General features: G+C 43.1%; 1 protein-coding gene across 9 annotated transcripts in view; it reads right to left on the bottom strand.

The window, feature by feature from the left end:
• Window positions 1-26,015, bottom strand: part of MAP4K4 (mitogen-activated protein kinase kinase kinase kinase 4) — a 182,545-nt gene that overhangs the window by 33,921 nt on the left and 122,609 nt on the right. For 7 of the 9 annotated variants that reach the window (XM_075057466.1, XM_075057462.1, XM_075057463.1 and 4 more), the window contains exons 6-15: window positions 24,363-24,453; window positions 22,685-22,815; window positions 18,449-18,503; window positions 15,946-16,024; window positions 13,814-13,989; window positions 13,054-13,126; window positions 12,376-12,586; window positions 4,869-5,030; window positions 2,652-2,738; window positions 1,753-1,980 (exon numbers count right to left, since the gene is read on the bottom strand). In XM_075057466.1, the coding sequence (XP_074913567.1) occupies window positions 1,753-1,980; window positions 2,652-2,738; window positions 4,869-5,030; window positions 12,376-12,586; window positions 13,054-13,126; window positions 13,814-13,989; window positions 15,946-16,024; window positions 18,449-18,503; window positions 22,685-22,815; window positions 24,363-24,453 (1,293 nt within the window). The remainder of the gene's footprint in view (window positions 1-1,752; window positions 1,981-2,651; window positions 2,739-4,868; window positions 5,031-12,375; window positions 12,587-13,053; window positions 13,127-13,813; window positions 13,990-15,945; window positions 16,025-18,448; window positions 18,504-22,684; window positions 22,816-24,362; window positions 24,454-26,015) is intronic. The other 2 variants (XM_075057469.1, XM_075057464.1) reach the window with 1 other exon arrangement.

Below are 26,015 nucleotides of genomic sequence, written 5' to 3' on the forward strand. Positions count from 1 at the left end.
GTTTCCCAGAGCCAATCTTAGAAGTCCTTTTCCTTATATCCTCATTGCTACTGCAATGGGAAAAAAACCACCTAATCGGCATTAGACTTTGCCAGAACAGGAAAGTTAGTCCACTTCGGCTTATCATCCTGATGGTCAGCATCTCCGTATATGGAGACTCTCAGGAGAAGAGTATGCCCACCAAGTATGAAGCACAGAACACTCACTGCAATTCACTACTTTATGTCAAGAATGACATCAGAGTTAATAATGCCTGCTGTTAAGATTAACTGGTGTTGCTCCCACTGCCAGGCACCGAGATATTATGGCTATAATTCTATCACACTTTTTAAAAAGACTATTACACAGCAATCTCTGGGAAGATCTGACTACGAACACAATTTTTCTGTGCCTTCACTTTACTCCTTTCTAGCTAGAGCAATCACAAAAGAAAAAGACTATGACAGAAAAATAGCTGAGTCAGTGGTTCTGCTAAAGGATATAACACTTTGAATCTTCAGGAGTTTCTCCTCTTTTCAACTCCAAAAGGAAAATGGGAGACGAGGAGCAGATACAGTTCTGCATCCCTCCAAAGCCAGCCTTCAGGCTGGACAGTAGTGCTGGACTGGCACGATGCTTCCATGGAGGTGGTCGAGGAACGTGCAACAAGGTCAGGAGGACTGGTTCCATGTCTGCACCACCACATACTGGACAAGTCTGAACTTCTTCCGAGAGAGAGGTAGAGACGTACCAGATACTTCAACCACCAAGAGGAATGGATGAGATAGCACAAACATGGTTTATGAACAACTTGGACAACAGCATCTACAAGAAAATGAGTTTGGGCTCACCAAGCGCCAACAGCAATACTTCAAAGGCAATGAAGCGCTACTGGACAAAGGTGGACTGAAAGCTGTTCAACAGCTCCAAGGATTTTTTTGTTCTCATTCCAAAATGTGTTTACCTAGTTCTCACATGCTGGTGATGAATGCCATTAAGAGCTTTGACCAGTATTGCCCAGTCAGGTGGTTTGTGGGCAGTATGGTGCTCAAGGGAAATACAAGAATAAGACCGCTGAAAGAGAGCCAAGTATGCATCAAAGAGGCAATTACTTGCTTAGCAATGTTACCCATGGACCAGTGAAGACAGGGGACCATTCACTGAAACAAACAGCACTCTGATGATTTCAGATCGACCTGTGAGTGCCCAGAGTCCAAGAAGGCAGCACCACAGAGTTCCATAAGAGCAGGACGTGATCTCAGAGGAGAATACTTAACACTTCAAAATTGAAACTAATTAAAACCAGGTTTGTGTTCACGAGAAGGAAATTTCCAAGAGCTAAAGCACCACATGTAAAGAGGTGCTGTGTGCAAGCATCCCTCATAGGTTAGCGCTTTCCAACTGCCTCCCAATTTCCAATCACCAGTACTTGCCAGAGACACAGATCACCAACGAAAACGTGCCTGATGAAGTGCAGATGAGATTAACTTCCTGACACGATGCTTCCAAAACCAGGTCCCCTCAGGCTGCAGCCTACCAGAATTTCTTTCCACCCTTTATACCTCAAAACTCTGACCTCCGATGATTGCAGCAGAAGTACTCAGAAGTAGCCCTCAGGTTTGGAACTCAGCGGCGAACATTTTAAAATATCCTGCCCGTTATGAGTGATACTTTGGCCTCCAACAGTACTATAGCAGAACTGCAGTCACGATGATGCCAACAGGCAGGGGCAGAGGAGCTGGTAGCAGATTCCTGCCCGCAAGCAGGACTTACCTCACGCGCTCTCTCAGCAGGCTCATAGTGGGATTTTGGCTCAGGGGTATGATAGCTTTGTTTATTTCTTTCTTGCTGCTGCTGCTGCTGCTGCTGCTGCTGTTGCTGCTGCTGCTGCTGCCGCCTGTGATCGTGCTGCAGCGACAGGAGGTAGGCTTGCTCCTGCTGCAACTGGCGCTGGAGTCGCTCCGCCTGTCGGTGTTCCTCCATCTCTCGCCATCTGTATTCCTTTGAGAGAACACGTGAGTAATTCAAGACATGACACGGACTGTACGGCGGACGTGTCCCTATCCATCCCGTTAAAAATGCACCTTTCTGGTTGTTGTTGCTTTTTTTTTCATTATTATTTATTTATTTCATTGTTAAAGTGTAACCAAGAGCTAAGTAAGACCAATATGGCATGTGTCTTATGTTGGGAAAGTTGAGAGTGTACTGCTAAGCTTGACATGATCGGAGAGTTATGCCAAAACTGATTTTTATTAAAGGAAAAAAAAAGAGTTATCTATTCTAAATCCAGTGTAAAGTTCATAAAACAGTGATTTAGACCAACACTAGGCCATTGTATCCTGGGGTGGATTTACATATCATGTGTGCTTTTGATCTGCAACATAAGCACTCTAGTTCTTCACTGAATGCCAAGGTCTGTTCAGAAACTCGACCACCACACCAGAACTGTTCCACTTTAACATAAAGCCTCCTCTTACTGCCCAGAAAGCAGTGTGACCATACAGCACTTCTCATATGTGCCTGTCAGCCCACGACGCTAGCATAAATGGCCTTTTAATCAAGCTCCTTTGTTGTCATACTGTCAGTGCAGCTGTGCCCGACTGAGGGAAGCCTAGGACTGGCCAGATAAATGGATCCTATAGCTACTGAACAAAACAGATACAGTGCTTTACCAGTAACATGGCCTGCTCCTGGAGCAGCTGCTGCTGTAGAATTTCCAAGTGCCGCTGCTCCTCTTCTAGCTGTCGCCTGATATACTCCTGTCACATAGAAATTACCCAGCAATAAATTTATTCAAAAGGAATGCATCAGAACCCCCTGGGTGGAACACCACACGCTACTTCCCCAGTTCAGCTTTAACGAGAAACGCACTTCAGGATGGATTAGTGCCTGCAGAACAATTTAGGAAGCCCTGCCTCCTGAGCATCGGATTTTGGCCCCTTCTGTTCTGAAATTTGCACTCCTGCAAACGTTGCCGGCACGGGCCGGAGCTCGTTTACGTATTTTGGAAGTGGTTTCAAGAAGCAGCAAAATGCACTTGAAGGTTTTGGAAAGTTAAAACACAGCAAGTCCGACTCAACACAGCCAATACAAAGTCACATGCAAGTTGTATTAAACATTAGTTTGTTGCACTGGTGCGATGAACTGTTAGCAACAGCTAGAGCCAGGCGTAGTGTAGGCAGACCTGGAGCAAGCTCCCCCCGAGGGGCTCCGCCAAGCGCGGTCGGGACCTGCCCTGCCGTCTCCCCTGCCGCCCTCACCAGAAGCTTCTCCTGAGCAGACGCCGCCAGCCTTGCTGAATTATGCGATGGTTATGACACAAACAAACATCCACCAGGAAAAACAGATATTAGACCAAACTCGCTCGCTCTTGCGATCTAGCCATCTCTTCGCCCGCAGCCTCAGCAGGTCGAGAGGTTTATCCGCTGCTTCGCCTGACCCCCTGGAAGAACTCAGACTCTGAAGCACCAAACCCAAGCTGGTAACGTCCTATCATGCAATTAATGGAAGTACATAACATGTGCATGCGCACACACACAAGCACGCGCACACACGCACACATTTACAGTGTATGTATAAAGAAATTAATGGATCAGTGATACAGCGATGGGAGCTACAGAAAGTCTTGTGACAGACTGATGAGATACACTATACTGTTGTTACGCACATTGGCTGAGCCATAGTTTGGGTTAACAAAAATTCTAAGAGGGGGCATGTCTTTTCTTCTAAAAAAAAAAAAAAAACAAACCAAAACAATTCAGAGTGGTTCAGCTTGGCCACATCAATTAACCATTTGTCGTTACTGGCACTGTGCGTAATTAGCATTTCAACAGTTTAAAAAGCAGCTGGGGGAATACCCGGTGTCTGCCCAAAAGCAAATTGCTATTCTGTAATTAGAGATTTTCTATATATTTATTCCCATTGGTTAGTCTTTTCTCCTTTTGACTCAAAAATCTTTGAAATATATACAAACACAATAGAATTCCCCAGTAACACGATTACCGATGATCTCAAATACAGTGACTTTACATAAGAAAAAATTAAGGTATATCAGGCCAAAACCAGCATTCCTGAAGTTAATGGGAAGTTTACAATCAGCCTCTAGGACAGTAGTTTTGGCCCTTTATTTGGGATCAGTATTTTGCAGTACATGCACAGTAATTATTACCCTGATTATCACACTGATCAAAGTTTCTAAAGGATTTTAAAACATGCAGATTTCATGCATAAATATAGCAGCTGAATTTCAGAGTTTAAAAGGTTTCTCACCTGTGCTTTCAATGTATTAAGGGCACACTGACACAACTTAAGAAATACTTGCTGCCCGAACTGGCATATATTATTAGAGCTGATTTTAAATAGAGAGCAAGAGAGGGAGATTGCGTTATTTAAGTTTTAGGAAGGAAAACCCTCTGCAGCTCAAAGGTTCCATCTCAAATTCAGCATATTCAAAGTTTATGACGTGCCTCTGACCAATTCTGGGTGCCAGAAGCTGACACGCAACAGAGCTGCCCTTCTCTGGGAGGCCTTCTGAACAGGGCATGTCCTGCAAGAACCACTGATCCAGCAAGACAAGCCTAGAAACGATTTTCAGCCCCAGTGATGATTTTGCCAATTCTGATGGTTTTTAGTCAAGCCCAGGGGCATGAGCTGAATTTAGAATGAGTACCGCAACAAGACTTCTTTTTTTGAGGGAATATTGAGGCTGCCAGAATTTTCCATAAAGCCCTATGATCTACGTTAGTGCGTTTGCTGTCAGAGACAACAAAGATGAAAGGGTCAGCGTTAGGTTGCCTCTAAGCTGCTTTAGCCTTACTAATTTTTAAAAAATTAAATTAGAATTTAGAAGAAACAAACCTATTGCGCATACAGCTGTATCATGGACTCACCTGCTCCCTTTCTACTCTCCTCTTTTCCTCCTCTGCTCTTCTTCTCTCTTCCTCTTCCTTACGCCTCCTCTCCATTTCTTCCAGACGTCTTTTTTCTTCCTGTTCTCTCCGCCTTTGCTCACGCTCTTGTTGCCTTCGAGCTTCCCGTTCTCTTCTTTGTTGCTACAAAAAGGGAAAAGAAACCACAAAGTTTTACTTTTGTTGTTATCAAAGAAAGAGGTGGGGTTGTTTGCTGCTGTGAAGAGAGGGATTTACCAGGACCGGCAAGCTCTGCAACTGAGTGACAAAACATTTTATGCAAGTGTTCCACCAGGAAACTAACTCATACCCAGCACACAACTATCCCGAAGAGCAGCCTCGCTTACTCTCTGGTTTCTTCACGCACACACACAAAGTCACGTACCATATTCCTGACAACCGAGGTGTGGAAGCTCACTGCTGCTCTTCAAGAGAGGCTCACACTGAAATCTCAATCTCTGAACAACAGCTGAACTCAGAGTGACAATTTCCTTGACTTCAACACATTATCTAAACGTTGCCAAAAGGGAATTATCAGCCCCACTGAATCAGCCAAAACTCAAATGACAACTATCTGAGCTTTCGGTAAGCAGCTTCTCTCTTAACACAATTCATGGTCTTGGTAAGAGTTTGGTGGTGTTGGTCCAACAACCAAGCTCAATTTAACGCACTGCCCAAAACTTTGCCTAAGAGAAGGAAGGCTGACCAACAGCACCTTAGCCCCTCCCAGAACATCAAAAGCACCTGTATGTAAAAGTGGAAAACCAGCTGAGCTAAGCTTTTATGCTTACACAGATAAGCTTCCATGCATGACCCAAATACAAACTGGTGCTGATAAGTCTGCTCAAGTCTGAAAAGAACCTGGAAAACAGCTCTAGAAAGTATGAACTGACTCATTTCTGTCTACAGAGCACCATGTATGACTTCAGAGGAGACACTTTAAATGCCCGTACAGTCGTGACCAACTCTTCCCGCACTTCTACAGAAGCATCCAGTTACTCCACCTACCTCGAAATCCCAGGCAGCCTCCCACAACTGCCGAAGCGTCAAAAGACCCAGCTGTCTCCTGTTCAACCATCAACTGGGAATATCTCTACAACATTTACTTCCATTATAGATTTCTATAATATGCTGAAAAATTATAGAAGAAATTTTAACCACAGAAAGCACACTCAGATTTAATCCCAAGAACAAAATGAAAACCTACATTGTTTATTCCTTTTCACATTTAGGTTAAGATTAATACTATCACCAATTTCTGTTGAAGCAAAGCTGCCACAGATTTTCTAGTCCTAAGGCACCCCAAGTACTCTTGCAAGAGCACTCAGACTGAGCTTTTATTTGGGTTCACAAATCTAGTTACTGGTGTGCATTTGATAGTTGTGCTCAGCTGAACAAGCAAAGGCCAATCTACACTCCCTGTGTTACTTCACAGGATGAGCTTTCTCTGCTTGGCCCATTACCCTGCGTGACTGTGAAGTAATTGAAAGCTCAACAGCCTTTTCCATCTTCTGGAAGCAATACTGACATGACAGTGGAGAAGAAACACTGGCGAAAAAAAAAAAAGATGGTTAAGAATTAGTAGGACTTAAATAAAACAGGCTGCTTTCCAATTCTTTTTAACTAGCTGCAGTTTTGGGAAAGATGCAACTTTCTTGAAGACCTCTGTTCAAATACACCCACTCTAACTATGACACCTTCCTTCCTGACCCATAGCGTCATCCTGGGTTCACTACCAGCTTCCTGTGCCACAAGACATAAGCTCTTTTCTCCCCCATGTTTTCTGTATCTTCTCAGAAAACACAGCTGCCTTGCTCTTGCATCTCCTCTCCTAACTAAATCCATCTACCAGCCTCTTCTCTCTTGCTTAAGCAAGCTCTCTTCAGTGAATGTAGATAGAAAAAATAGCAAAAGTGCTGCAAGGCAGCTATGGCACACGGAGCATTTCATAGGTTTCACTGCTTCCCCTCCTTCATTTTTTAAGCACTGTAAAAGGATTAAGTAGGCACTTTTATTTCTGAATATAGGCATCTGTGTCAAACAATTTTGATATTTAAGTCAATATATTCAGATGCTTCTTGGCTAATCAAGTCTGACAGGCTCTTTGTTTAAGAAAACTAAGATGTGAAGTACAACAATTTTGTTGCCCTGAGGATGCAAGAGACAGCACACTGCTGACTGGTTAATAGCCACATTTATCAACTCCAACACTTCTTAAAACATACGACACCTGTCTGTCTAACAATATTGTGTTGACATTGTTAAGTAGATATATTGCAGATCTTGGGACGGCATCATTCTCACTACAAGGAAGATGTGCAGAGTTTAGGTCTTTTGGATGAAACAAATTCATTGCTTCTTCAATCAATGCATAAGTATTCAGCAGTAATTAGAAATAACTGAACTTAATATGAGAAAAATAAGTTACAAATTGACTGAGAGCTGATTTCCCATGGCATCATGAAATAAACAAAATCAGTTGTTAAAAGATGAGCTTTTTAAGCAAACCTCGAGCCAGACTGTTAGCTCAGCACCAACAGTAGATATTTATTACCCAGCAAAAGCAGAAAAAAAAAAAAAAAAAAAGGATTCTCTGCCACCAGCGTGCATTTAAGTCAAATTTCCAAAGCACAAATGTGCTATTGTCTGCGCGCCAAAGTACGCAGAGAGATGGGGTTTCTCGGCATCGCTTCTGCCTTCCCATCAGACAGCGCCTCAGCCCCTCGCCAGGCGGGTGGCAAGGGAGGCACCTGGCACTGCAGGAGCCCGCACAAACACCCTGCACGATCTGCTTATTCCCAGCCCTAGCCGTAAGAGAAAGGTTTTGCTTCCTTTGCATGTGGCCTTTGAAACCTGAGCATCGAACTACTGGCCGCTAATGAAGTGGAATTTACTTTAACAAGCCCAGGGAAAGGAAACCTACAGTGACAAGCATCTCTTGGGTCCTAGTCTACATCTTGTCAAAGCGATAGCAAAGCTGGTTGGTGGCAAGCTGTTGTTGACCCAAGCTGTCTTCGGAAGCATCCCTTTGGCTGACTTCCTACAATCCTTCTGTTGGCACAAGGTTGCCTTCCTGACTGCCTCTAGCAACTCTTCCACGAGGACACACCAATGCCCTGGTCACCATGTTCCTCAGGCTTGCCCAAAGGAGAGGAGAGGGACAGGGAAAACATTAGCTTAAACCAATGTCAGTTCTGATTATAAAACTTGTGCTTCTGACTTTAGTAAGTGTGATTTTTAGATAATGTAATTTTTATCATGCACTACAAAAAAGGCCTGATATAAAACACTGTTGCCCAACAGACAGCAGGTAGAGATCTGGATTCACTGAAATTATGGATGCGTATCCAGATCTTCTTTAGCTGGATATGGCATTACCAACTTTCTCGTACATGTCAGATGATAAGCTTATTTTCAAGGAGGTAACTGTTAACCAGAAGGTAAGGGCAGGATCTCTTCAAAGAAATTTCAGAGATGCCAAACCAGAATTTTGACAGAGGCCATACTGCCTTGAAGTACTGCATTTCACAAAATTGCCATTTACTATGCCAACAACAGAAAAAAACATGCCGAAAATACAGTGTCAATACTCTGGTTCCTTGTCCGGTTTTAGGGTACATTAATGACCACCTCATAATGGAAGCCAACATCTCCAAACTGGAAAATGATGCAGTAGAGCATGATTTACCAGGAGGGGGCAATGCAACTACACATGCAGTTGGTGTATACCAACACATTCAGGACCTCATTCATACAGCGAAATGCTGAAGATAAATATAGATCCTCTAATTGTATATTAATAAAATATTATTCCTTATATTCAGATGAAGGTTGATAAATACATATATTAATGATTTCTTTCACAAACAATTAGGTAGCCTGGTATCAGTTTAGGAAGAGGATTGGAAAGATTAATAAAGAGACTTTTGCTTTGCCCACAGTAGAGATAAACCAGAAGTAGAACTTCTTACTCAGTACCAATCCAAAGTGCAAGCGATTCAAATGAAGTAGATACGAACAATCTCCCCTTCTGTAAAAGAAACGAAGCCCTGGCAAAAATCGCCGGCAGGTACCCCAACATTAGCATCTTCATTTAGATCAGGAGTGCTCTTTTGAAGTGAATCATCCAATCATCTCCACTTACCCAGTTTTGTTTCATATTTTGAAGATGTCTTGGAGTGCCAACCACTCCTTTTGGATGAAATTAAAAAGGCAGATGCACTCCAACCACAAGCAGGCACACAGTCTAGACCTCAGCTAATCCAAAGAAACTCCTCCTGTCTTTAAACACGTGGAGTGAAGTCTTTGGGTCCTCAGCAATTTAATTATTGTGCTCCACAAATCTGCTTCTACAGGACTATATGACTTGCCAATGGAGCTATAACCTACCACTTCAAAAACATCCATCCTGGGTTCCCATAACCAGGGACAGAGACACCATTTAATGAAGTTATCCTGAACCGTGGAGGTCCACCCAGAATGGGGTTCCACCACAGGTAATTCTGAATTTAACCAAACCGGACTCAGTTTTGCAAAGTACAAATTCAAATGCCTTTCAACACCCATCACACCGAGCACCAGTGTCTCCACGTTGCTGAACAGAAACATAGACACATGTTAGAACAGCCAGGAACAGCTCAGATTTCTTGTTTTAACTATCTAAACAATTATATGTCATATAGCTGATATTTATGCAACTAGACTTCGTATGATTTTTAAAGGGGGGCTGGGGGAAGGACAAATAATTCCCTTCCCAAAATGTTTCAGGTAATTTTCTGTACTTTGACCACGTTATCATTTCCACCTCCTCGGTAATATGCAAATTATAAGGTTCCTGCAACAATGAGTTTTAGAAGTCACCTATATGCCTTTTAAAAAGTAATCTTTTCTCTAATACTGCTGAGAATTACAGTTTTTGGCAGATGTCCTAAACACCGTTCCTGTTGCAGTCTTGGTCAAAACTGTCTAGGCTCTGTGCCAGCATTGTAAGAACAAGCCCTCAATTTTAATTTAGGAAGCAGGGGGGAGGGAGGGGAGAAGGAGGGGGCAAGTACAAGCAACTTGTCCAGGGAGATTATCTAATGCACAGAATTCTTCGCAAAGAATGTTAAACAGGTATCTCCAAACATACACTTACTTTACATAAGGAAAAATTACAAGAAAGCAAGGTTTGGTAAAAATATCAACAAAGCAATGGAAGCCCAGAGACACAATGCCTGACACTAATCTTAATTCACATTACCAAGTTCTTCATTGTTTACTGGCTTCATCAAAACAGGGGGGGTGAGTTAAGGACAAAGTGACAACATTTCAATATTTTGGCCTTCAATTGTGTCACAACACTGATGTTTATCTAAATATGTGTCTACCACCCTTCCCCCATCTTAAAGAGCTTGTTTTGGCTGTTGTTTTGTTCAAAATCACTTGGGATCATACATTTTTCCAACGCAAGATCCAACGAACTAAGTGGGTTTTTCTGAAGGCTAAATATGAGCCTTTTTTTAATTCACTTTAATAATAATACGCCCACCCCATCACCTGCAAAAGAAAACCTTTATAGCTCATCATTCATATTTATGTCTCCAACAGAACCAGGCAGAGGGTATAGACTCAATAAAAGGTAAAAGCTTTTCTCTTACAAACTTTACATGGTTTACTGTGTAACCTTATTCAGTAATACATCAACTGACATTACATGCCATCTTGTGGTTGCGGAAGTCGCTAGTTTTGTTTTGTATTTTCTAAAGCAGGACTGATTAAACATAACTTTCAGGTAACTGCCGTTTCTTTTTAATTGCTCATTAAATTATGATTTCTGCAACATCCCCAAAAAGTTCAACCCTCTACAGCAAAAAGGTGCATTGCTTTGTTTCCACTATTAGCAGCAGCACCTCCTTTATTTTAAAAAGAATTTACATATTTCTTTAAAAAGAAATTACAGATTTTAAGAGTTGCACTGATTACTAAAGTTAAATGACCTAGATAATTTGATCGTAATCCCCGTCCTCACCAAAAAAGTACCTCCTGCAGAACCTTAGAGATTAAAGGACCATTTAAAAGAAAGCATTGACTCCCACGCTAAGAAAAATTGTAGAGGCTAAGCGGTATCTCAACTTTTGCCCATCAATAAAATATTTTATTTTCATCTTTTCCTAGCCTCTTTTTATTATTTGCTCCCCCCACAAAATCGCTACAGAGCCAGTCTAAAAACAGTTGGAAGCACTACAATATTTATCTTGGCAATCTCAGAAGGGTGGGGAAGAAACAGAAGAGAAATGGAGTTTATATGCCTCCCCCTCGTCCCTCCTCCTAGCTTCACGTGTGGCTGAGTCTTTGCTACCAATCCCTCCTTTTAGGAGCACTGAACTCACTTGCACATTGAAAAAGAGGGATAAGGAGCATAATGTGACCTGGAAAGCTATTTGGAACTTTGTATTATTTGTTATGTAAACACGTCACGGGATGCAAATCAACATTTGGTCCTGGTTGCATCCTCGTTAAACATTACCAGGATTTGGAAAAGCGGACTGGGTGTAGTTTTTCCATCATCGCTCAGTGAACAGTTGAAACAGCGACTCAAGCAACAGGTCATTTAAGGACGACTGGAATTTGACCCTGCACTTCCTGAGGAGCCAGAGGATTGGTTTCACTTCAGCTCTGTGTCATACCCAGCTCTGAAAAACTGTTTTGAAATCCTCCCACCTCTGAAGCTTGCACTGCATATTCCATCTACATAAACGAACACGAGATCTTTGGAGGTGAAAAGCATGACAGAACAATATTGTACATGCACATTCATTTTCTTTTATCTGCAGGTAGTGTATGCAAATTGCATACCTACCATATCACAAAAGTATGATTTAAATATTTGTAATTTTTTGTAGAATTATAATTTTAACACTGATTTATACATCATCTTTATAAATCCAGGTGGCTTTTAGTCATTAGGCTACTATGAATGAGAGAGTAGTACATAAAAAAAATAGGCTTCTACCTACCATGAATGAATGCCAAACACAGATATTTGAGAAAGCTTTAAAGGGAAATTTGAAGCATGTCATGGCCCCCAAAAAAGTAATCTTGAGGCACTGCCCATTTAAAAAAAAAAATTAAAAAAAATCCATGTGGGAATAATTAATGTCTCCCCTTCTCTACAGCTACCTAAAGTCTAGACATGTTGCCTCTTCTTTGGAACAGAGACCAAGACACAGCCTCCCCCCAAATACCTTCAAACAACCCCGCTTTGGCTCCTGTTGCCTCTATAGGAGGTGGTGGATATTCAAATGCTTCGGAAGATGGCTCACATTCAAGTAGCCAGACATGCATTTAAGTGCTTTGCTCTACATTTGCCAGTGGATTTGCACATGTTGTTTTCTTTGCTGAGATGTGCTGGGGCTACAGGGAACTCTTTTTAAACGGGCATGGGAATGGGAAACACAAGCTGAAAAGGGGCTTTTTAGCTCCCTGAGCTCCAGCCTCCTGTCTCTACCTCTTCTAGCCGCCGCCTCTGCTCCTTCTGCTGCTCAATGCGCTTCTGCCTCTCTGCCAGCAGCTGCCTCTTGTACTCCTCCTGCTCGCGGAGCTGCTGCTCCTGCAGCAGCTGCTGTCTCCGAAGGGCCTCGGACCGTTCCTTGTTTTCCTGCTGCAGTCTCAGGAAATCACGTCGGAGGGTTGATTCTCCAGGCACATTGACAATGGAACTGCAACAAGAGGAAGTTAAAGCCTCCCGTATAATAAAGCCTGATGGGCCATTAAATACCTTTTCCAAAGCAGGGGGACATTAATAAAATATAGCATGATGTTAAATTTTAATCTCGTTTCTTTCAGAGCGAAGACACTGGATGCATGTCAAATACACGCTCTCAGTGGAAGGCGTGAAATGAGGCCAAGGAAAATAAGGACCAACTCTGACATTGCGGAGCCCCTGACCAATCGTATTTGCCATAAATCTCCCTCCATCCAGACCTCGCTGGCTCTAAGCCATATGAGGGGGAGCTTTAAAACCTTTAGCAGTCACAGAATAGGTATTCAAACCCTTTGGGTGGTTTGTGTGGCTTGTGCGTGCACTTAATAAGAGAGAAATTTAGCATGCTCCTGATTTATAGTCATAGACCTTTACACTCACTTGGCATGGACTGCCCAGAGCCCTCCCAAAAGCAATTATTACCTTGGCTCTCCTTCTTGTTCAGGCACTTCCTCCTCTTCTTCCTCACTTCCACTATATTCATACTCTGTCTCATCTAACGGGAAGGAAACAAAGGTGTAGATAGTGCTTATCTTCAATTTTAGGACAATGGGGAGCTGCAGTAGCGCCTTAGTGAAGCAGTTTCTATCCCCTTCAGTGAGAAGATCTATCGTAGACCCTAGAACTCATTCTACATATGCAAGCCCATCTTCCCAACTTGTAAAGCAGCCCAGTGCTTTGCAGCAGACTTTCAGCGAATTCCCTGAATGACACCAGGTTTTATATGTAAGACAAGACACCTGGAGAACCTTGGCACCACCTGAATAACGAGAACAGGCTGCCCAAGACATTTGCTCCATAGCTTTTGTGATAGGTTATTTCCTGTGAGTCTGATTTATGGCACCATTCCAGGAATGAACCTACCACAGGCCAAAAAATGGAAAGGCATATATGCCAATATCCTCCTAAATACTGTTTAATGCTTGCATGGAAGAGGCGGTGGCCCAGAAGCGAGTAAATTTAACTTATCTGAAAATAAGACACTTGAAACCGATACTTTCTCTGTAGAGGACAGAACAAAACCTAAAAGCCTGCTGATAGTCAAAACATGAATTAAAAAAGAACCTTTCAAGGGTTTGGGTTGTTGGGAGCTTTTTCTAGGGGTGGGGATTTAGAATGTAAACCAGGACAAAAATATGTATTTTTAACAAGCTGCAATACTTGATTTTTAGAAGCTGCATACCTTTCTCTCCTCTCTTCTTCCTGGTCCTGTCTATATGGTCCTTAAGCTGGATTCGGACTTGCCTTTCATTTGGTTGGTCACGTATAAAGGGATGTTTCAAGAGTTGTTCTGTAGAAGGTCGCTGCATGTAATTCTTCACTAGACAACCTTCTATAAAGCTGAAAAACTTTTTTGACCTGAGAAAGCAGGGAGGGAAAACAAAACAAAACAAAACAAGATCACAGGTAAAACTCAGCTCAAACATTTTTTCTGTTCTTCCTCAAAGTCTAATTACTTTCCTCAAAGAGCATCACGTCCCAGAGGATGGTACAAGCGCTGTCTCAAGTGTGCCTCCTAAACAGAGCTGAGCACTGGGCTGGATGAACACAGGGCGATATCAACAGACCTGCAGTGCTTGGGCACAGCCTTATGCCACAGTGCTTATGTCCCCTCTTTCACAGGCATAATTGCCCTGAAAGGCAGGATCTATTAGTGAAGGCAAATTATGCAAACCCAGCTCTGCTGCTTCTGGACCAGAGCTGGGTAGCATCCACCTTGCCTGGAGCACAGGCAGGGCAGCTCTGGTGTGTCTCCACCTGCCCAGGCTATCTAAGGGCACGTCTACTTCAGAACAGCCGTACCAAAAGCCGCAAGAAGCGTGGCCAACATTCCCCTGACACAAGCAGCACCGTGCTGCCTTTGTACGCACCTGGGCTCACTGAAAAGTCTGCGAGAATTTAAGATTATTTTGTTTTTTACCTGAAGAGCCACACACAAAAAATCCTCGTAGAACAATAGGTGGGTGTTGAACAGTGTTGTCTGTTCAACACAGGCACTTGGGGTCAAGTTCTCACCGACGTAATTTAAAGGCAGGAACTGAAATGAGCTGCTCCTGCACACCACATGAAGTGACAGAGTATGGGAATTAGCTAAGCTGGACCAACACCTTCCTAAATTTGCACTTCATTTGAACTCTTGAAAGAGGACCTCTCCAGATAGAAGTCACCAAACAAGCCGCCTTGCAAAAAGCCAATAATGGAAATATTCAAAACTGCATTTTTTCATCATTTGGCCTCTTTTCTCATTACCTGCCACTGAGCACGCTATCAAAACAGTTGAGCCACAGCAGCACCGGCTTTGGCCAGAGTCACTTTTTGATTGCTAGGTGCTCTCAGCCTGCTCCTGTGCTTGGGCAGCAAACACCTCTGCTACATGGTTAAGTGTAAAACAACAGTTTCCATCCATTGCTTCGCTTTCCTACTGTAATCTAAGAGGCTGAATTCAAGGTAACTTTGTTGAGGGTTTTTTTATCCCTCACGCCTTAACTGCTATTATTCTAAACAAAAAGGTTAATGAAAGGCTTATGCAAATACTGTACATGCATCTCTATTCCTTTAACATATGCAGAAAGCAAGTATGAGAGAGGGAGAGGAATGCCTTGACAGTACAAGTGCATAAATAAGTCAATCCAGGCAAAGACCAAGCCCAGCAAGCAAGCCAAGTTTATATTATGTTGATATTGAATAGGCAGTCAAATCACTTCATTATTTTGACAGGATCACAGCATCCTGTGATCACATTCAATCTATACGAAACCTCTTTCTAGGGAGTATTGTTTCATATGTGCCAGTTGTAACCAGTAACTGGGAGGAAATCCTCCGATACTAATGGATTCTTCTCAGCTGGCAAGAAGCGCACGCTCAATTCCAATCGTTCACAATAATTATAGTAAAAGCCTTCATTAGTTTTAATAGCTCCTTTCAACTTAGCAACTAGAACACTATAGTACTGTTCTGTTTCTGTGTTACGATCCATCTGAGAAAACATACTGCATATTAAGAGTGCTGTGGGAGTTTATTTTTTAAAATGTGGATTCATTTGTCACCTTAATACAGATGCTGCTCTGTCAAGAAAAAAAGGTTGGTTTTTGTTTTCACACAATTTGAGACAAAATTTCTTTGGGACAAGCAGAACTAAATAAACAACACACACTTTCTATTTCATGTTTTGATTTAGTGGCACAGAAGATAGCAGGGTGATATTTGCTAACTTAAATTGCTTTACAGTTCTGTGGAAGCAGTAACAAAACAGCATGCGATGAGACACAAGAAAACATCATGCTACAAAAAGGGCTACAAACAACTAATACATACCATTTCTTGGATTTTAACCGTGGGGGAGGGTTCCTGGGTATCAGAAAGAGTGCCCTCATGGGATGCATGTCACAAAGCGCTGAAGGAAAGAAAACAAAAGAAAAAAAAGAAAAAAAAAAACCAGAAGAAACATACAGATGTTGGCTTAGTTGTTCTCTGTCAATACCATGGCTTCAGCTTCCACAACTATTCCCACCATCCTGACCGCACATGCAGACAGCAACACAGCTAAACGGAATTAGCCTGAAATGACGACAATTCCACAGCTCAATGTGCCAAGGGCGACCCCAAAAAAAGAGAGATCAAGGCATGGAATAACCTTCAGAATCAATCGTGATGGCAACATCTGTGCATGGCCCTCCTCCGGCCCCAAATCACCTAACTTACATTCCGGTCAATAAAATATTGGGAGATGATGATGGCAGAAGGTTACGATTTCATACAAACTTCCCTCCACCTGCCCTTCTCTCCCATTATGGAGGATGCCTCATTTTTACTCTCCAGATTTGGAGATTTTCTTTATTCTAAGGCCTGAGAGTTTTGAAGCATGGAAGGGTCTGTATCAAAAAAAGGATTCCCTGCAGAACTGAAAAGCAAACCCCGTGACTTTTGTCTAAAAAAGGATTCCCTGCAGGACTGAAAAGCAAACCCATGACTTTTGTCAAAAAAAGTCCCGTTGGTTTCAGCTGACACTTAGTGGGAGTCCAGGATCTCTGCCGGACAGCCTTTCCTCCTGTTCCATAACAAAGCATCAAGGCAGAGCCCACGCAGGGAAACAAGGGAGGCAGGGAGAAAGGCTGCCCAAGAAAGGTCGCTAGAAGCAAATCCTCTGTTTTAACCGTCTTCCTATGCTTGACCTCTTGCACCATCAGTCTCAGCCTGAATGGTCACTGCAGGAACAGGTAATGTTTTCCACACAACAGAAATTCAGGAGAAACAGACTGATGTGGAGAGGATTCTGGGTTCAGAAATAGGGGGCCGCAACCTTGGCAGAGAACCCTTTTAAATGCCTGTGGATCCCATCAGACCACCAAGCTTAGAGGCGGATTCTTCAGCGGACGGACCAAGGCCAGACCTGTTCAGCATTTACATTGGATCTTTGCTTACTTCTCAAATGCCCCTCTTGTGCTTTTACACAAAGAAGGGCCAAGCTTTGCTTCGGTTTGGAAATGAAAAAATATTATTGTCCAATTCCAGGCTTACAAAACTCATAGACACAGCTTTTAATTGAAAGCCATCCAGGCAACCCAATGCACTGAACAAAAAGGTACAGCAAAAAGGAGGTCAAGTGGCAGCTCAAACACTGTTGATAAAGCGCTGGCTGAGGTGTCCTGGGAGCAGCTCGTAGGCATTCATGCAAACGTGCAATTAGGAAGGAAAAAAAACCAAAACTGAACCATAAGACCTCCTAAAACGTGAATCAAAACAAGAGCGTTGTGATTCAATTTATAAATTTTACATTATTAACAACAACAATGACAAAAAAATCAGGCAGCGGCTAAAATGAAATGACCATTTTTTACCTAGAAAAATATCAATACTTTATTTCAACATGATTATTTCAAAGACAGAGGTTTCAAACTGGGCTGTAATGTGGTGGTTGTTTATGCGTAAAAAATTTAATTACCTCACTCTTAGGTACCTTGGGCTATTATTTTTTAAATACAGAGCTCCAGTTGGGGGTGAGGGTAAGCATATTTGCTAGTTCAGTAAGGACTTTCATAAAACTTATCATTAAAAGCCAAAACATCATGCCTAATTTCTTTTCTTTTTAAATCCTTCTGTCCTCCTTGCACATATCTGCTGTCTACCTTGATACTAAGAAAGAATAACTATGTGAGGGGAAAATAAGCTATAAAAAGTTGTGCATTTTTGGTTTCCAGGTTTCTCTCTCAGAAATACCCGTATCAACTGATAAGCATTCTCAAGCAGGGAGCGTTAAGTTCAATACTTTGTGTTGAAGACAAATTTATAGTTTAAGTCATGTCACTACTAAGGAAGATCAACACCGCCCACTGACAAATGGAAACAAAAGGAAAACCAATGTTAGCATTACCCAGACCGACAGAAAGCCAACACAGAAACAATCGCTACAGATGCTTTTTTCATTAAAGTCGGTTTTCTCCAGACCCCAGTGGCCCTCCCCCTGGCTGAGGTTTCAGCATCCCAGGCCAGGCCATGCACAAATTGCGATGCAACTCCAAAACACAATATACTACCCAGAGGAAGGAAGTCTGACACTCGATTAGCTTCCAAATATTCCTGCTACAGAAATTAAATTACTGCAGTCTGCACTGTAGTGTTTAAACACAATCCTATCTTTATCAAAAGCACTGCTATTTATGGAATTTTATATTTATAGGGCAGGCAAAACCAAAGAGAACAGAAATAACATGAGGATACTTTCAGAAACCTCAAAACTAGGCTTAGATTACAACCAGCATCTCCCAAGTATACGTTTCAGTCTTAATCAGCCCACTGGAGAAGCACACGTATCACTTACGGGGAGCTCCTTCTGCCATCTCTATGGCTGTAATGCCGCATGACCAAAGGTCACTCTGCATAAAAAGAGAGAGACCATATGTTAGTAGGTGGATTTATCCATTCAGACAGTAAGACAGTACTATTTACAGAGGCCCTGTAGGTGAAACTGAAACCAAATACCACAGCTATTTAAATAATATAAGCTATTTTTCTCTTGTAACAGCATCATAAAATCCTACTTATCATATTATATACATATATATGCAGAAATGCACACACGTATTTATAGAGAGTATGCAAACAATCCTTTCTAGTAACATATAAAAATATATTCACATTATGACAATGAAAAATACATTTGCCTGAAATCCAAGTCTATGAAACAACAGAATTTTCAGTATTCCCTTGTTTACAAAGGACTGAAAAAGGGCATTGCCAGGGCATGCAGAGATGCAGTTAGAAAAGCAAAAACTCAGCTCGAATTGAAATTGGCCAGAGATGTCAAAAACTACAAGAAAGGGTTCTTCAGGTACATAAACAACAAGCAGAAACAGAAGGAAAATACTGGCCCACTGTTAAACAGGAGAGGTGAATTAATCACCAACAACGCTGCAAAGGCAGAGGCTCTCAACACTTTCTTCACCTCTGTCTTTACCAGCGCTGTTGGGCCCCAGACCTTGGGAACAGAAATCCAGGTTGCTGCAAACACAGATCCACCATCGGTGAAGGAAGAGTTGGTATGTGAACCATTACAGGAGCTTGATCCCTACAAATCCATGGGCCTGACCATATCCACCCGAGGGTGTTGAGAGAGCTGGCTGACATCCTTGCGAGGCTGCTCTCCATAATCTTTGAGAAGTTGTGGAGATCAGGGGACACCCCAGAAGACTGGAAGAAGGCTAATGTCACCCACATCTACAAGAAGGGCTTAAAGGAGGATCCAGGAAATTATAGGCCCATCAGTCTTACTTCAGTCCCTGGCAAAGTTACAGAACGAATCCTCCTGGGGGCAATCACAAGTCAAATGAAGCACATGACTGGGAAAAGCCAGCACAGATTCACCAAGGGCAAATCGTGCTTGACAAACCTGATCGCCTTCTACGACAAAGTAACCTGCTCGGTTGATGCGGGGCGAGTGGTGGACATGGTCTACTGGGATTTCTCCAAGACTTTTGATATGGTTTCCCACAGCCTCCTCCTAGAGAAACTGATGCGTTACGGTCTAGACGAGTGGTCCGTGTGGTGGGTGGGGAACTGGCTGACAGGCTGCACCCCGAGGGTGGTGGTCAATAGCTCCTGTTCAAACTGGCAAGCTGTCACAAGTGGGGTCCCCTGGGGATCAATATTGAGCCCAATGCTGTTTAATACCTTCAAAAGTGATCTGGATGATGGATCAAGTGTAGCCTGATGAAGAAGTTTGCCAATGATACCAGACTGAGTGGGGAAGTGGATGCTTTGGAAGGGAGAGCCACCCCGCGGGAAGACCTGGATAGGCTGGAAGAGTGGGCTAACAAGAACCTTACGTAGTTCAGCAAAGACAAATGTAAGGTCTTACACCTGGGAAAACATAATCCAGGAGTGCAGCAAAAGGCTGGGATCTACCCAGCTGGGGAGCAGCTCCGTGGAAATGGACCTAGGGGTCCTGGTGGACAAGCAGCTCAATATGAGCGAACAGTGTGCTGCTGCGGCGAAGAAAGCCAACAGGATGCTGGGTTGCATCAACAAGGGCATCCCCAGCAGAGATAAAGAAGTCATTATCCCACTCTACTCAGCACTTGTCAGGCCACAACTGGAATACTGTGTTCAGTTTTGGTCCCCGCTATACAAAACTGATGTGGACAGGCTGGAGAGGGTCCAGAGAAGGGCCACAAAGATGATCAAAGGACTGGGAAGCCTGCCATGTGAAGATAGGCTGAGAGAACTGGGTTTGTTCTTGAGAAAAGAAGGCTTAGGGGAGACCTTATTATCATGTTCCAGTATTTAAAGGGTGGCTACAAAGAAGATGGAGACTCCCTTTTCACAAGGAGTCACCTGGAAAAGAGGAGAGGTAATGGCTACAAGTTACTCCCGGGGAGATTCCAATTGGACACAAGAAGAAAATTTTTCACAATGAGAACAATCAGTCATTGGAATAATCTCCCCAGGGAAGTGGTGGATTCCCCAACATTGGACACTTTCAAGATTCGGCTAGACAGGGTGCTAGGCCATCTTGTGTAGACCGTGCTTTTGCCAAGAAATGTTGGACCAGATGATCCTTGAGGTCCCTTCCAACCTGGTATTCTATGATTTCCCTATAGTAGATTCACAGAAAACACCATACCTGTTCCCCCAAACAAAAGATGGGAAAAATTAAAGACTATGAAGATTACGGGGCAAAAAACCCCAAACCTGGCAGGTCTTTTTCAGTGTCTAAACCAGAAAATAAACAAAAAAAATACAGATTAATGGAATATACCCAGCCCTGAACTTTTCTAGTCCCAATAATCAATTAATAGCTTTATCTAGGGGAATAGCCATCATTGCTAAAACCACAAGAAGCCTCTGTTGGACACATTGCTTGCAGTCAAAGCGAATGCTCCTTCCCTACCATCTCAGCTTTGCCTGAAATGTTACAGAACAAGAGTCCTTCAGTGGGAGCCTTTCAAGGTGCCACCTCCGGCCAGTGCCCCTGACTAGGGAGAGCCGGAGTGAGAGCGAGAGCCAGGAGGGTCAAACACAGGCAAGACCTGGAGGAGTCCTGGCGAGAAACCAACTCCAGAGACTGCCAGAGCTTAAGGGGGCAAAACACTGGAGGAGGCTGCTGAAAGAGCTATTCTTGAGCAAAGCAGTCTTCGTTTCTGGTCATAAAAGTTATTTTTTAAAAAAATTAGTCAAAACTAATGAGCAAATAAGCTCTTGTACTACAAGCAGAGAAGCATTTCTAATGATCGCATTTTCAGACCCAGCAAGGCAATCTTTTCTCTTGGTCCAATCCAGCCATTTAAACTAAACTGCACAGCCTCATTATCTTATAAAATCTTTCAACCATGAATTTTTGGGGGGAAGAGTGCCCTACAGGCTCCACCAGGAACAATAAACAGGTGTTTTCAAAGGCAGAAGGAGTTATTGTTCACATCACTACCACATTAACAAATATTGCAGAGTTTTTCTCCTTTATTAGATCATTTAATAGCCACCCTTCATAATAACTCCATCTGCAAAAACATAAAGCATTATCTTTAGTTCAATGAGCTGATGGATGTAAAAAGCTATTAAATCAAGAGAAATAGGATCAATCTGATCAATCTTAGTCGAATAGTACAAAAATACCAATTCAAATAAACTGGTTTTTTTAAAATAGATTTAGACATTCACAAACATACTGATAGCTAACACCGCTATCACTCTCAGCAAATTGATATAACCGATATTCAGGCCCTAAAATTCACTGTAAGGCCTTAATCACAGGCTTTCTGATATCTTTGTTGCCCTTCTTGGTTAAAAGTTAGAACAACTGCATTAGTCTAAGTGAAGATTTTTTAAAAAGCATATTTTCACATTTTTTCTTTCCTTGTGCTTTCATTAAAGCAAGCTGAGAAGAACTTTTAAGATTACAGTATGCTTTCACTAGAGAAATTTAACTTTAAATACACATACATAATATTCTTAAGGGTAGTACAAATACCATCAAGCCAATTATGGTTTAGCAGTAATTAAATCTCTGATTTGCAGCAAACTATGTAAAAAATTATCTTTGTTAAGGAATGTTGCGATGGATAATTTTTTATCAACATGTATATGTATCTTGAAATCAGGAATAGGAACAGTTTAAAGAGCTCCTTCTGTACTTCACTGGCTCTCCAGACGGTGCTTCTATTTAAGGCAACACCTAAAATGCATTGTTCTGGGTTACCACAATAACTGGGACATAGTCTAACACAATTTAAAGTCAATCATTATACAAATTGAGAACATGAGCGTTTCCAATTAAACCCTTTTTTGCCTTCTCTGAGCACCTACAGCACACTGAAGTCCTATACTCCTCACGTCTCAAAGCTATGATAATACAAGTGACGGCAACTGTTAAAGGTCGCAATTTGACGGTGACCCATACCTTGTACTCCTGTAATAAGAATGTACCTACACAAAATAGCATATTCCTCTACAAAGCACAAGAAGTCTCAAAAACTGCCATCATTCATGGACATTCATACTGCAAGTATATGTTACTTGTATGTTGGGGTTTCGTTTTTTTCTGTGAACAGGACTCTCTTACTCTGTAATCATACGTAGCATCTGGATTTTCATCACAGGCAATAACTTCTGGAGCCATCCAGTACGGAGTTCCAATAAAAGTGTTTCTCCTGCCAACTGTCCTGTCCAGCTGAGCACTCACACCGAAATCCACTGCGGGTGGGAAAAGAGTAAAATAAAGTAAGAGGGGAAAAAATAATGCAGTGATTACTTCTGTAAGGTGATTTGGAAATCAAACCCTGTGCATGTTCCACATGGGAGGACCACGCTGAGGAGAAATATGATGATTAATACTTAGGCAGCCGAGCCCTTGTGGTTCATATGCAACGTGCTTGGGCCACAAGTGTCAAGGGACACAGCAGCGTACAACCACCTCTCCTGCACCTCTCACCGGCCTGCCTGTACAGAAGGGAACGTACAGTTGCAAAAATACTGCCTGGGAGGCTGAGGAAGAGCTATTCCCTCGCCAAATGGTGAAGCCAAGCACCTTTGCCTGTACAGAAGGAGCCGCTTCCCAAAGGTACCTCTCATGCCATGGGAAAACCGCATGCATGAAACATGTCTCCCTTTTGGCTGTCCACCTTTTCTGCTCTAAAATTGGACAGCAAAAATAATCTGTTGCTCAGGGAATTGCTCTCTGCTCTAATGCACAGAACAGATGCATCGACAGGAGCGAAAGATGAGGATTATTCAAGAGGTGCTAACTTTGAGCGCACACACAGGCTGCAAAAGAGATGCCCATTTCATTACAAGGCAATTACATTACAAGGGTGTTTTCTTCCCTTCAGTTCTCCCTGCTCACAACAGCAGCAATACATGTCTTTCTATACCAGTAACTGCATCTGCTCTAGGAGCACTGTGTCAGCTTCACTGCATCCATCATCTGAGCAACACTGACAAACTGGTGTAGACGAGCTCGGTGGGAGCAATGGTTTGGGGGCTACTGTGCTCTACTTTGGACAAAACGGAGGAAAGCTCTCCTGAGAGCTTCCTCCTCCAGCAGCCAGGACATTTTCCCATGCCTCGTGCTGCAGGAAGGTGTAATGCAAAACAGAAGGGATGTGGGCTGGGTGGGAGGGCTTCAGCATGGCTCTATATTTAACCAAAAAAAGGTGGCGAGTGTAGCGTGATACAAACACAGAAGGTTAAAGTGTGCAGTAACTGGAAGAGACAGATTAGAGGAAGAAAAAAAGAGTATGTCCACTTGGAAGGAGAGAAGAAGCCAGGGATGAGCATGTTTCTCGGCAGGCATGCCAGAGCTAGAACTGCATTTTGAACTTGATGCCACAGCTCCCTCGAGAGTGCCATCCAGATCGTATTTTTGTGTCCAGAACGTGAACAGCAGGTGCTATTTTAATTAAAGCCAAATACAAGAGAGACTCCCGTCACTGCCTGAGTCCAGAATAAAGGGAATCAGAATGAACCCAAGTCACGCTCAGCTCGGTGGGGGAAACAAAACGATCCCCTCACTGATTCTGGCATGAAAGCCCACATCTTCTAAAGAAACGCAACAACAACCTGCACACCATCCTCCCGAAGCAGGAGGAAATATGTGCAGGACCTCGATCCACATGGGAGCAGTGACAGAGTGCTCATGCTACAGAACATGTTGCAGGGCTCTTAAAGGATGAAATTCATGTGGGAACATCACAAAACCAAAGGCTGAACGAATGAGGAAGGGGATGTGTGTGCCTACTTACCGAGCTTCACTTCTGCGTTCTCTGTTAACAACACATTTTGCCCTTTGATATCCCTGTGAATCACATGATGGGCGTGAAGATGGGCCAACCCCTGCATGAAGAAGAGGAGAGGAAGGAGAGGACGTTCAGAGTTAGGCTCTGGGCTTAGCAGCAGAGTAGCCATACCCAGCACCCCCAAAGCCCATAGCACTGGGTCCCACGCTCTCGCACAGCGGCTGGGTGCAATGGGACCCACGGGAACCTTGTGGCGGCACATCGCCCGCACAGCTTTTGGTAAGGGAGCAGAGACACAGCCCCCAGGTCATGCGCACGCTGTACCTAAACACAGCCCAACATCTGCACTGTCGCGTGAAGAAAGTTCAGCTCCCAGAAAGTCTCCGTGCAATGACACTGTAAATGACAGCAGCATCAGTGTACGCCACTGACATCTGACACACACAGGGTCACCCAAAATTTAGTCCGGGGAAGGGGTTGCAGGGAGAAAGGGGGACGCATCAGCATGCGTATATGCACCCTGAGAAGGGGGTGGGAGGGTGATGGACTGGCAGTTATGTTTGAGGGCGAGGGACAACTGTTGATAAACAAAAGCTCTGTTGCAAAGCTGAAGTTCTCTTCTCTAGCCTCCATAAACATGAAGCCAGATAATTGTTCCTCAGAAAAAAACAACATGCAAAAGGAAAAAAAAAAAAAGCTCATGAGCATTATACTTTCCAAAGGAAACAAAACCTCCTGGCATACGGTGCTTTTTGTTGAGACAGCACCTGGATGCATGCCCCAAAGCGTTAGCCATGTGAAGGGAGGGCTGAGGAAGACATATGTTGCATTTTACTCTCTAATGTAATTGGGAGAACAACAGGCAACCCTCTTAGCAACTGCCTGTATTTTGGTTTCTCCTCAGCCCTCTGCTTGGAAAATTGTAGTCTCCGGTGGGATCATCTTGCCTGTTCGTGTTGCCCTCATAGGCTTTTAATGTTTTATGAAAAATAAAGAAATAGAACCTTTACAGCTGTAAGAGGTTAAGAGAGTAGTGGTTGCTGTAGAGAAATATTTCCTAACACATGTTCTTCATTAAAGGATCATTTACCAGTTTGCCTACATAACCATTGGGCTTTTTTTTTTTAAACAGTTAATGAGCATGACAAAAAACCCCACCATCCACAGCTCCTCCCCACACATGTCACAAGTGAATCAAGTGAACGGCTGATGTCCCCAAGACCCTTCGTTAGCTGCTAATGCTAAGTGTGGTCTTATTTTTCACAGGAATGAAGGCTTTTCCACAGCTTCACACGGGATACTTTTTAAAGCCTTCTGCTACACTGACCCAGCCAGAGAGATAATCGTCTGTTCTCTCCAGAGGACCGTCTAACCTTACTGAAAAAACACATTTGGGTTTGCGAAGGGCTGGGAGGAGACAGGAGGGCATGTCTCCATTCTCCTGCATTCCCCAGACCCCTCCAACCACACAGGGGTTCACTGGGTCGACCCTCACCTGCGTCTCCACCTGCACCTATCTTTGGCACTTTAGCTCATTTTAACTTTCTCTTACACAACCGCTCTCCTCCATCTCTGACAAACTCGGTGTCTAATCAGGTTTTGCAATGTCTCATAGCAATGTGAGTTTAGCATTCCTTTTTTCCAGATATTCCAGTTCCT

The sequence above is a fragment of the Buteo buteo genome, chromosome 25, assembly GCF_964188355.1.
Source record: "Buteo buteo chromosome 25, bButBut1.hap1.1, whole genome shotgun sequence".
Lineage (NCBI taxonomy): Eukaryota > Metazoa > Chordata > Aves > Accipitriformes > Accipitridae > Buteo > Buteo buteo.